At 57.4% G+C, this 11,462-nt stretch overlaps 5 protein-coding genes across 5 annotated transcripts; 2 read left to right on the forward strand and 3 right to left on the reverse strand.

The window, feature by feature from the left end:
• Positions 1-1,192: 1,192 nt before the first annotated feature.
• QBC33DRAFT_443399 (copper amine oxidase) lies at positions 1,193-3,429 on the forward strand (the record flags this gene model as incomplete). The annotated part of the gene is made up of 3 exons (XM_060424220.1): positions 1,193-1,252; positions 1,313-1,744; positions 1,819-3,429. 3 exons carry the CDS (start codon positions 1,193-1,195, stop codon positions 3,427-3,429), a joined length of 2,103 nt encoding a protein of 700 aa, XP_060288443.1.
• On the reverse strand, positions 3,332-5,779 carry QBC33DRAFT_483065 (alpha/beta-hydrolase). Its single transcript, XM_060425378.1, has 2 exons — positions 5,092-5,779; positions 3,332-5,016 (listed from the first exon to the last, which is right to left on the reverse strand). The coding sequence occupies exons 1-2, from the start codon at positions 5,584-5,586 to the stop codon at positions 3,754-3,756; spliced, it is 1,758 nt and encodes a 585-aa protein (XP_060288444.1). The 5' UTR covers positions 5,587-5,779; the 3' UTR covers positions 3,332-3,753.
• Positions 5,780-7,275: 1,496 nt separating this feature from the next.
• QBC33DRAFT_2568 (uncharacterized protein) lies at positions 7,276-8,024 on the reverse strand. Its single transcript, XM_060423069.1, has 2 exons — positions 7,631-8,024; positions 7,276-7,580 (listed from the first exon to the last, which is right to left on the reverse strand). The coding sequence occupies exons 1-2, from the start codon at positions 7,833-7,835 to the stop codon at positions 7,330-7,332; spliced, it is 456 nt and encodes a 151-aa protein (XP_060288445.1). The 5' UTR covers positions 7,836-8,024; the 3' UTR covers positions 7,276-7,329.
• On the reverse strand, positions 8,000-10,046 carry QBC33DRAFT_2572 (uncharacterized protein). Its single transcript, XM_060423072.1, has 3 exons — positions 9,857-10,046; positions 9,741-9,801; positions 8,000-9,632 (listed from the first exon to the last, which is right to left on the reverse strand). Exons 2-3 carry the CDS (start codon positions 9,752-9,754, stop codon positions 8,165-8,167), a joined length of 1,482 nt encoding a protein of 493 aa, XP_060288446.1. The 5' UTR covers positions 9,755-9,801; positions 9,857-10,046; the 3' UTR covers positions 8,000-8,164.
• Positions 10,047-10,079: 33 nt separating this feature from the next.
• Positions 10,080-11,445, forward strand: QBC33DRAFT_2597 (adenine-n--methyltransferase non-catalytic subunit). The gene is made up of 3 exons (XM_060423096.1): positions 10,080-10,386; positions 10,554-10,949; positions 11,154-11,445. Exons 1-3 carry the CDS (start codon positions 10,381-10,383, stop codon positions 11,331-11,333), a joined length of 582 nt encoding a protein of 193 aa, XP_060288447.1. The 5' UTR covers positions 10,080-10,380; the 3' UTR covers positions 11,334-11,445.
• Positions 11,446-11,462: the final 17 nt, after the last annotated feature.

Genomic DNA, 11,462 nt, shown 5'->3' on the forward strand with positions numbered 1-11,462 from the left:
TGAGAGTGAGAGTGAGTTGATGAGGAAAGAAGTAAAGTGGCCAAGTGGGAATGGGGATGGACTATATATACCTATATCAGCCCTCCCATACCCAAGAGAAACTACGCAGTTGAATATATTCTCTCACTGCTGTGAGCCAAGATGTTGTGGTTGAAAGAAGGTGCAGATACATTGTCCCGATTCCAATCCATCTTTCATAAACAAAGCGAATGTTGGCTGGCAGTGTAGAATAATGTCTTTGTAACTTTGTAATTGTTTTGTCCAATCAACTATCCTCACTACAGGATAATGGACCTCACACTGCATGTGCTCCAAGTGTAGAGCCTCACTGCCTTCCTCAAGAGGGACATTTTGATGCTGCTGTTATACATGTATTGTCAGTGTTACAAGAGCACTACATTAGTCGAGGATTACCGTTTACTAGCAACAGCAAGTTCTGAAAGATGACTATCCTGTGTTGTAATTACATGTCCGGAATTACTAAAAGGTTGGTTGCTAGCCGGGCAGGTATTAGCTCTGCAATATTAGCACTCAAAATGGAACTTCAGTTGATATCTTAGAGAATCAACTAGATACTAATTATCAAAAATTAGAAAATAAATGAGTAGACTCTATTCTGTTGTGCTTCTCTATTGAAGTCTCGTCTCTTAGGTCAGTGTCCATCCTTTGATTGGGCCCGCTCAAGGTCAGCAAGGACTTCAAAGACGGAAAGTTCAAGCGTTAAAATAAGCAACTGCCTATGCGTTTGTTCTTATCAACCATGTAGAGAGAATCTTTGTTATTCTTGAGATAGGGAATGAGCGAGCTGTAGAGCCCAGGATCCCGCCCCTAACAGCCAAGAGTTGCTGAGGGGTAACCAGGGCAAGATCGGCGATCTCGGCTTTGCACTCGCCTGGACTTAACTTTAGCAGACATTGCGTGTAAACATTCCCTTAGCAATCAAACCAAGACACGAGTTCCCAAGTTCCCCTGTCGGGAATATCGTGCTACGCCCTTGGAGGGTTGGCGAGATGTCCTCGACAAATGACGAACTTCCCATTTAAACCCCCTCATCCCCGCCCAAGAACATTCCTTCTTCCCTCATCCACCCCAAATCGCTTTGCAGGTAATTCCGCTTGAGGCCGCTCCACAAAGCTTTTGATCCATCACCTTTGGATCTTGAAGTATCATCAAAACCATCGCAGAAGGCATCATGGCGGAATACATAAACCCACATCCATTCGACCCCCTCACTCCTGAGGAGATTTCCACGGTAATTGCCATCTCCGTCGCTTTCAATTCGAAACATTGGTGCTGATATCAAGAGTTGCAGGCTGCCGGGATCGTCGGAGCTCATTTCGCAGGCCAAACCCCAAACTTCCGCTTCATCACGTTGAAGGAGCCGGCGAAGAGGGACATGATAGACTTCCTGGAGCTGGAGCACAACAGCCAGGCCATTGTCAGTATCCCTGCACGCCGTGCGCATGTTCAGGTGGTTGTCCCGGGTGACGAGGGATCCAACCAGCTATTCGAGCTCGTCGTCGATCTTGACCGGGGTGCGATTGTGGAGACGGAGCATCTCGTAGGGAAGCATTCCTACATCGACTCGGCCTATATGAAGGACGTTGAGAGAGCCTGTCTAGCCGATGAGCGAGTCCAGGCCGAGATACGGACACTCGAACTACCCCGGAACGCTTCCGTCTGCGTCGAGCCATGGGCATATGCCACAGATGGCATGAACGACATGTCGCAGCGCATCACCATGGTCCGTGTTGGCCCCTTTCTCCCTCACTCTTTCCATGGCGTCGAGCTGCCCAACTGATGTCCCGCCCCTGACAGTGCTACTTTTACATGCGCCTAGTTGACAACCCAGATGCCAACTACTACGCCTACCCGCTGGATCTGTGTGCCGAGATGTCTGAGCAGCTCCAGGTCATCAGAATCTACCGCCTGCCGACCTCCGCGGATGAGCAGATCCACAACGACCCGCGCCCCTTTGACCGAAGCAAGATCCACTCCGCCATGACCAGCGAGTATCACCCGAGCCTGCGACCTCCGCTCCGCACGAGCACCAAGCCCTACCAGGTGGTTCAGCCCGAGGGCCCGTCGTTCGAGTGGCACGGCAACCTTCTGAGCTGGGAGAAGTGGCGGCTGCGGGTGGGGTTCAACTACCGCGAGGGCCTGACGCTTCACGACGTGCGCTACGACGGCCGCAGCCTCTTCTACCGGCTGTCGCTGGCCGAGATGTTCGTGCCCTACGGCGACCCGCGGTGCCCGTACCCGCGCAAGGCGGCCTTCGACCTCGGCAACGACGGCGCCGGCGTCAACGCCAACGACCTGCGCCTCGGCTGCGACTGCCTCGGCGCCATCCGGTACCTCGACGGCTGGCACAACACGCGCTCGGGCGCGCCGCTGCGCCTGCCCAACGCCGTCTGCTGCCACGAGCAGGACGACGGCATCCTGTGGAAGCACACCAACTTCCGCACGGGCAACGCCGTCGTGACGCGGTCGCGCGTCCTCGTCCTGCAGACCGTCATCACCGTCAGCAACTACGAGTACATCTTCGCCTTCCACCTGGGCCAGGACGCCTCGATCCACTACGAGGTCCGCGCCACGGGCATCATCTCCACCAGCCCCATTAGTCAGGGAGGGCGCGTCCCCTACGGCACCGTCGTGGCCCCGGGCGTCCTGGCCCCGTACCACCAGCACCTCTTCAGCCTGCGCATCGACCCCGCCCTCGACGGCCACGCCAACTCCCTGCAGGTGGAGGAGACGGTCCCGATGCCGTTTGACGACTCCGACCCCGACACCAACACCCACAACCCCTTCGGCATAGGCTTCACCACGCACACCACCACCGTCTCGCGCGAGTGCGGCCTGGACCTCGACATCGCCACCAACCGCACCTTCAAGCTAGTAAACGAGTCGCGCCCCAACACCGTCACCGGCACGCCCGTCGGGTACAAGCTCGTCCCGCACCCGACGCAGCTGCTCCTGGCGCACCCGCGGTCGCAACACGCCCGCCGCTCCGAGTACGCCGCGCACGCAGTCTGGGTGACGCGGTACCGCGAGGGGGACCTGTTCCCCGCGGGGAGACACACGATGCAGTCGGCGGGGGGCGAGGGGATTGCGTCGGGGATCGAGGACCGTCGGCGGCGGCGAGAGGTGGAAGAGACCGGGGTGCGCGACGCCGACATCGTCGTCTGGCATACCTTCGGGTCGACGCATAACCCGCGCGCCGAGGACTGGCCCGTCATGCCGTGCGAGAAGATGGTTGTCGGCCTGAAGCCGGTCAACTTCTTCGCCGGGAACCCGGCCATCGACGTTGCGGTCGCGGCGCAGGAGACGAGCCGGAGCGTTCTCGTTGGTGATGGGGGCGGTAACGGCGGTTGCGTTAATGGTGGTTCGGGGGGTGTCAATGGGATCGTCGGGGAGGTCACGGCGCTTTGATGTTGGCGGGGACGGTGGTTTGCGATCTCTCGACTGATGCCCCATGCTGCTACGTCGTGGGAATTTCTCGGCTGAAACAGAAATTTTAGAGCGTTCTACAAACACTGGGAAATTCGCCTATCGTTGGTCATTAAATCAAAAGACCTGTCTGAATTCCTCAGAATCTTTGTTTTTGACCTTTCCCACTGCCTGGATCCCCGACTCCCTTGGGGATACTTCGTGATTCATAACTCGTCACAATCGGCCAAACTGTACGTATATACAATCCAGACCCAGTAACAGACCAGCAACGGCCCTGTGTGCAGTAAATCCCAATAAAACCACCTAAACATGCAGATACCCGACATGCCCCAGGATCCAGTCATAGCTGGCACTCCTAAAGTTATCATCCAGCAGAGCCCCCTTGTTGTTGAAGAACTGCATCAGCTTCTTCGCCCCGGCCCACTTGGGCCACTGCATGGCGACCTTGCTGCTGCCCTTGCCGGCCCCGCCGGACGCGTCGTTGGGGTCGAGGTTGTAGACAAAGTTGAAGTAGTACGACTGGATGCTCCTGCTGGCGTAGTTGGGCAGGACGCCGTAGAAGACCTGCAGCAGGTCGCTGGCGTGGAAGGTACCCAGGACGGGGGTGCCGTAGTCGTAGGACGCGAGGTACGACCAGGCCGGCACGTCCGGGCGCAGGGCCGACGACAGGTCCAGGAAGGCGCGGCGCGTCAGCGTGAAGACGAGGTCGCCCAGGATGGCGGCGTTGCGCTTGAAGCCCGGGTACACCTCGTTGAAGATGCTGGTGCGGAACGGGCTGCCCGCCGTCATGGACGAGCTGTACGTGCCCACCAGCTCCGACATCTGCGCGCGCGTCGCCCCGTGGAAGAAGAGCCCGCCGAGGTAGTCGACGAGCGCCGACGTCGTCGTCACGTTGGGCTGGAACAGGCTGAACAGCGTGCCCTCGTCCTCCTGGTCGCCGATGATCATGGGCACCGCCGCGTACCGGCCCGAGAGCACGAGCTCGTCCGGGCTCGCCGTCAGGGCCCTGCCGTCGGGCCGAGGGAGGTACGACAGCGCCACAGAGCTGTACGAGAGGATCCCCGGCACCGAGTTGGCCGCGTTGAGGTACGTCGTGTAGTCCTTGCCGCGCAGGCACTCGAGCGTGTCCGCCGCAGACGCGCAGCCGGCCTTGCTGACCACCGCGTCGTACACGATCTGGCCCTTGGGGCAGTCGACCGGGTCCGCGGGGACGATGCTGCCCGAGTTCATGATGGCGCCCCGGAACAGCGGCCTGCCGTTGTACTTGTTGTTGCCGTCGTACAGGGCCATCTGGTCAAAGACGGAGATGGCCCCCGCCGACTCGCCCCAGATGGTGACCTTGTCCGGGTCGCCGCCAAAGGCCGCGATGTTGTCGGACACCCACTCGAGGCCCATGCGCTGGTCCAGGAGGCCGAGGTTGGCCGATCCGTCCTTGAGGATCTCCTTGCCGGGTAGGAAGCCGAAGCCCCCGACGCGGTAGTTGACCGCGACAAATACGAACGGCTTGCCCATGCCGACGGCGTTGGACACAAGGCCCGAACCGTCGTACATCGACGACCAACCGAGCTATATCCAGGAGTGTCAATTCAAGCGAACTAGCAAATATGGAGTCCGATAAATAAACAAACATAAGATGCTTACCTCGAAACCACCCCCAAAGATCCAGAACAACACCGGCAACTTGTCACCAGCCTTGGTGCCAGCCGGGCGGAAGACATTGATGGTCAAGCAGTCCTCCTTCTGGTTAGTCACGGTCTGGAAGAAGGGCAAGTTCGCGACCGAGCCCAAGACGCTGAGGAGCAGACTGTTCCCGCTGGTGGAGAGGAGCATCTGCGGACAAGCGGCCTCGATGCGCGTGGCGTCGAAGGTGCCCGACGAGTTGAGCCGGACGGGCGGCTTGAGGCGCAGCGGGCCCGTGGGCGGGAGCGCGTACGGCATGCCGCGGAAGGTGTCGACGCGCGAGTCCGAGGTGCCGACCACCGACGCCGAGGGCGACAGCGACACCGTCGTCTTGACGGCGCGCTCCTCGAGCACGAGGGTCGGCTCCGGGACAGGGGTTGGCGCCGGGATGGCGGCCACCTGGCCGAGCAGTGCCAGAGAGGCGGCGAGAAAGGCCGCGGAAAGGGTTGTCTTCATGGTGCTGAGCTGTGAGAAGCTTCGGTAGGACAAGAAGACTCGGCAGGAGGTCCGGGACCTGTGGAGAGCGACAACTACCAGGTTGGGCTCATATCTTCACGGAGGAGAACCCTGGGATTTATATCTACACTCGCCTTCACATGGGAAAAGAGGGAAGCGCAATGGATGGTCGACGGCGCCATGGAGGTTGCTGGGCAGCGCTGCGTTACTCCAAGAACCCAGACCTGGGGGAAAAGGCGGTTGGTGGGGCCAAAGGAGATATGTATGAATACGGTAAGGCTGCGGCGGAAGGCACGGGTAGTCCCATCAAGTTTCCAGATGTTCTGCTAGTCAAACCCACGATGTTCCATTAAGCGCCGGCCCAAGCTCCCCATGAGTCCCGGAGTCCAAGACTACCTTGCCATTTTGGCAGCCCTTCCCCGTGGGGAAGGAGGATTGGCTGTGTGCCGGGTGACTATCACATTGTGGGAAATTGGGTCCGCGGGGTCACACAATTTTGGTGGCAGGGGTTTGGGGTAGAGTGTGTTGACTTGGTGGTTGCACATGAAAGTCGATGCCGTTTTCTGTACCTGGAGCTACTTCGATTGCCTCGGCAGGATCGATAATCGAAGGCCATGCAGGGCCGTGCAGGAAGAGATCGTGCAGGATACCAAGACTAAGTGGGCAATTTAGACTGCCTTGTGAGGGGTAAAGATGAAAAAGAACAAGAGAAAGAGAAAAAGAAGAAGCTGGAGATTCTGGGACTGGGATCAGGGGTCGTAGGCGGTCACGAGGGGAGGCAAAAGGGCTTGTCATTCGCTGTAACAAAATACGGTCAACACATGGCCCCCTGTAATGGCTGCCAGTCAAAAATTCCGAGCGACAGCGTGGGATGATGTGGGGGGAGCCGGGGAGCCTTGTTGCGATTGGTCTATTCGATCCTGGAGATCGGGAGCACAGACTGGATCCGGCAATGGCGTCAACCCCGGCGATCCATCGCGATACTTGATGCTTACGCATACGCACATACGGAATAGATGTTTCTGGGGTAGACAATAACTAGCATGCATACCAAATGCGGGGAAGTTCGTATAAGCCGAGCTAGATGGCACCGATTTCCGCATGTGAAGGCAGTGCGTCTCTTCCATTCCATCAAGAGTAAGCCTGAACAATAAATACACGAATACGAAAATTGACATTCAACGGGCTTTCATGGACGATCTCGAGCTTCCATGGCGGGGAAATGGAGATCATCATCTATTAGATTAGTCAAGGCTACGTTTGACACATATTTTCTATTATATAATATATAATTAAGGCAGAAATCTCCCTGTCTCTGAGGTTTGTCTTTTCTAGCTAGTTACCTTCGTGTCTAAGCCTTACTTGTGTAGCTAATTAGAAGACAGTCTCAGGCATCGAAAGTTCAAGATGAGGGCCAAATCTGTCTAGATATATCAAGTCGCAGTATCGGATGAGGTGGGATGAGGGATGTGGGGTAGTCATGGAGGGCCGGAACCATGGCAAAACTTTTGCAGGGACCATTCTGAGCGATGCATGGCATCTTAACATCACAGACACGAGCCTAACCGACCACCCGATCGGGCCATCCGGCCCCAGCGTGTGCCAGACATCTCCGCTGCTCTTGTTCCAAATCTGAAGCGCGACGACCTTGCTAGCCGCAACATCCCATTCGTACTAACCAAGGCCATGTAGGCCACATTACTTCAAGAGTTTTCTGGACGGGTCTCCCGCCCATGTTGATGCTCAAAGCATTGAAGTATCACGCGGGCTTTCATATTTCGGCGGTGTTGCTCCAGTCTGGTCCTCGAAAACCAGGGCGGTCAACTTTGTCCACTTTTGTATCGCAAGGAGGCGGCTTTGGTCACACAGGACCTCGAGAATTGAGCTAGTTCTTCGGACGACTTCATCGTACGTAGTGGAGTAGAGCGGCGATTTCGTCCTTAAATATATGGCAATTCTCGTGGGTCTCGGGTCTGGAGAATGTCGATAGCAGACTACCATACTGTCAGAATTATGCAGCAACGGAATATTTGGGGTTTTTGACCTGTTCCGCGGTTATTGCCTCCAGCTTCGCCATCTTTTGCAGGTGAGGAATCTGGACATGCAAAGGGCTTTGGCTGGGGATGGAGGGGAGGGGCAGGTCCCCTGTCTACCTGCTTTTCACTGCCTGCATGACGCGCATGGCGTTGGTGCCTTGACAGGGGGCTCTGAATATTGCCAGGCATCACCAAGCAACAAGCAGCATGCATGCTCTTGGAGGAATCTGTGAGGCGGACCTGGTAAAGTCATCGCCTGTTCAATTGTACGTAATCATCGGCCCTCGTAAGTCCCTGTCTGTCCTTGCAATCATGGCCAAGATGGTGCCATTGCGCCATCGGTTCTTGTGTCAATCCACCCTATGGAATCATGCAATCATGCATTCTATAATTTCCCAACATACCTCTTTAAAACGCCCGTGTTGGTATCAGACAAAGGCCCTGGGGCCATCCAATCGCTCTTCCGAACTCCTAACCCAACGCCGTATTGACCTTCTTCTCCGTCGTCAGCGTTCAGTCCCCTAGCAGCATCGCCGCCGCCACTAGCAAACCTCGAGCGGGTTGACCGCCCGTGTACACCTCCTCTTAGCATCAGGTGACAACACAGGGCGGTCGTCGCTCGCGTAGCCGGTGTCGTCCTCGGCCTCGAAGCTACTGTTGAGCACCTCGACCAAAACCTGTCTGTCCCCGCGCCTCCGCTTGCGCTGCTGTTCGCGCTGCTGGCGTTCCTCCTGGCTCTCCCACGTCTCAATGTCGTCCGGGCCGACGTCCTCGAAGATGGCATCGCCGGCGATGTCGCGGCCAAGAGCCTTGCCGAGGCGTTCCTTGAGGCCGAGGACTGGCCAGACGGGGACGCGGGTGAAGGATATCTTCATGCCGGCCTCGACGGGCTCGTCGCCGGCGACCTGGGGCGCCTTGGACGGCTGGGCAAAGCGCTCGAGGAAGGTGGCCGAGACGACCGCCGTGTAGACGATGAAGTCTGCCGTGTCATCGGCGTGAGTAAGAAGCTGAACCTTGACATCGTGGAAGCTCTCTGGGGGCGTATCTATCGGTCTTCCACCTGTGCCGCAGCGAGATGAGGACTGAGACGATGACTTGGACGAGGGTTCATTGTAGAAAGATGCTTGCGCCATGGCAAGGAGGATGGCGACGAAATGGGGGTCGTGATCAGTATTGGCTGGAGTGAGAATCCTGGATCGAAGCTGCTGCAGGCGTAAAACCGGGGTGTTGTATCGATCGCCGCCTTCGGGACCTGGACATATTCTGAACAGGTTCTGCCGGATGGCGGCGAGCTGGGATCTACCGATATAGGCGAGAAAGGGTGATGGCGATTGCCCGGGGGTATTGCTGGGGCTTGTAGTGCAGCTGCTTGGCAGGTTGGTGTCGAAGGAGGTCGCCAACCTAGTGATTGCCGAGTCAAACGATGCCCCAGCCGACTCGGGGTGCTTCCAGATGACGGGAAGTCGGATGGCCTTTCGGAAGACGCGTGGACCAAAGTACAGGTCTAGCTCTGCCGACGTCTTGGGTCTGGAGAATGTCGCGGGGTATAATCTCGTCAGTATGCTCTTGATAGCGCGAGTCTTGCAATATGGTCGTGTGGCCTGAGCTGAGAGCAGAGTTGTCAACTCCCGGCTTAAAGTTTGAGCAGCCTGCGAAGGGGGAGGAGAGTTCCATCCGCAAAGACGCGGCCCTGGCACGGGCTTGAGTATCGGATCCTGCTCAACGAAGTGCGCGCCAAGGAGGTTCGCATGGAGGTCGGTCCAACAGATCGGGAGGACAAAGAGCGAGGTTCCGACATGGTCGCGCATGATATCGTAGAGCGAACCTGGCTCAGGTCGCATAATCCGGTTTCTTCGCCGGCGGCCAGACGCGCGAGACGCTTGTATCTTTGGGGAGACACCGACATTTCCATCAGAAGTCTGCTGCCGAGGCATGTCCTTGGTTCTCGAGGTAGACATGTCGATGATGCTTCGCAGCTGGCCGAAGAGATGGCTACGGCTGAAGAATGGCCTGCGCGACAAGATCGGGTTAGCTGGGTGGCTCTAGTCGGCTGCAGTATGCGACCAAAACAAGCATTTGTGATCTGGTGGAAAGGTAGGGAAAAGAAACCCCACTTACTCGACAGTGAGCATTGATGAGGCGTAAGAGCCTCCAGGGGTTTGTGCGCGACACTAGAGTTCTAGATCCTTGTTAACGAAAATGACGACATGCAGGGTTAGGAGTTGAGAACGTACCAAGTCTCTGGCAAATGTATCGCAAAATTTGACAGGTCTTAATAATACCTAGAAGAAGGGCAGGCTGGTGTTTCCAAATATCGCGACAGATGTCAGTTCGGGGGTGGATCAACGCGGTTACTTGGGAATGTAAGGCACGGCGGAAGGAAGGGCGGGCGCCCTTTAAAAACATGACAAGGGAGGGGCAACACGAAAAAGCCAGCGAGCCAAGCGGGCCGCGATCGCCACCACGAAACGTACGCGGGGAGGGCACCAAGTCAGCTGACTATAGGCATCAATGACTGTCTTGGCAACATTTAGCCGGCTTTAGCCAAAGGCCGCAATTTGATGAGTCATGTGATCCAGTCTTACAGAATGTTTTGTGCCTTGAAATCCAGGCACAATCTCCCCACCATCGAGGCTGTGCTCCAACGACTCGAGCCGACGTCAGCCAGCCAGAACACCCCGCCGAGGCTGCCATCTAAGCAGCTCGATTTGTGTGCCACGTCTTTCCTCTAGAGACCCTCGATGAGCTCTAGCCCACCATGCCGGTGAGTATACGATGCCCTATGACACATACGATACGATACAGAGCTCCCCCTTCCCCCTGCAATTCCCCTTGAACCGACTCCTGCCTAAGCTCCTCAACCCCAACCGATCCCCCCTTTCCCTCGGTCTTGCTATTCATAGACACACTGACAAAAAGATGCCTACCTAGGCCTACAACTCCATGTTCAACGCAGACCCGAACCCGCCTCGGCTGATCGGCAACTTCCCCCTCCTCCCGCTGCGGACCAAGACCCGCGGCCCAGCCTACACGCTCCCGGCGCCGAGCCCCCCCCTGCCGGCGGGCGAGTCCCCCGACGCCGACAGCGAGAGCTACGACGTCCTGGACGAGGTGCTGGCCCTCTTCCGCGCCAACACCTTCTTCCGAAACTTCGAGCTCCAGGGCCCCGCCGACCGCCTGCTCGTCTACGGCATCTGGTTCGTCAGCGACTGCCTGTCGCGCATCCGCCCCTCCGCCGGCGTCAGGGATGCCTCAAAGGACGTCATGAACCTGGCCCTGGACAACAACTTTGCCATCCCCGGCGACCCGGCATGGCCGCTGAACCAGGTGCGTTTGTGTGGCTGCCCCAACTCTTGTTTCTTTCTCTTCTGTGGGTGCAAGTTTGGCTGGGTTGGTACGGTCTGGCGGGATCTTTTGTTGTCTTGAGTGTTATGCATTGCGATGGCCCAATCATGCCCCTATATAGCGCGGATGCAGCCACGTGGTTCCGTCCATCTCCCGCGCGCTTCACTAACCCCCCTTTGCGCTCAGATGTACGAGCCGCCGCGCGACAGGCAGGACGCCGAGGTGCTCAAGCAATACATGTCACAAGTACGGCAAGAACTGGCGACGAGGCTACTGGCGAGGGTATACGAGGAAGGCGGGGATGGGAAGCCGAGCAAGTGGTGGCTCAGCTTCACCAAGCGGAAGTTCATGGGCAAGTCGCTATGATAGACCGAAGGATCAGGGGGTTTAGACCGGGACAAAAAGGTGGAAAGCCGGCCCGGCTTTGGGCATCAAGATTTTGCGACGTAGAGAAGGGGCAGGGGCAGGATTCCCTGCGATCGCAGAGCCTGGGCC

The sequence above is a fragment of the Phialemonium atrogriseum genome, assembly GCF_030411735.1.
Source record: "Phialemonium atrogriseum strain 8032-3 unplaced genomic scaffold QBC33scaffold_1, whole genome shotgun sequence".
In the NCBI taxonomy this organism is placed as follows: domain Eukaryota; kingdom Fungi; phylum Ascomycota; class Sordariomycetes; order Cephalothecales; family Cephalothecaceae; genus Phialemonium; species Phialemonium atrogriseum.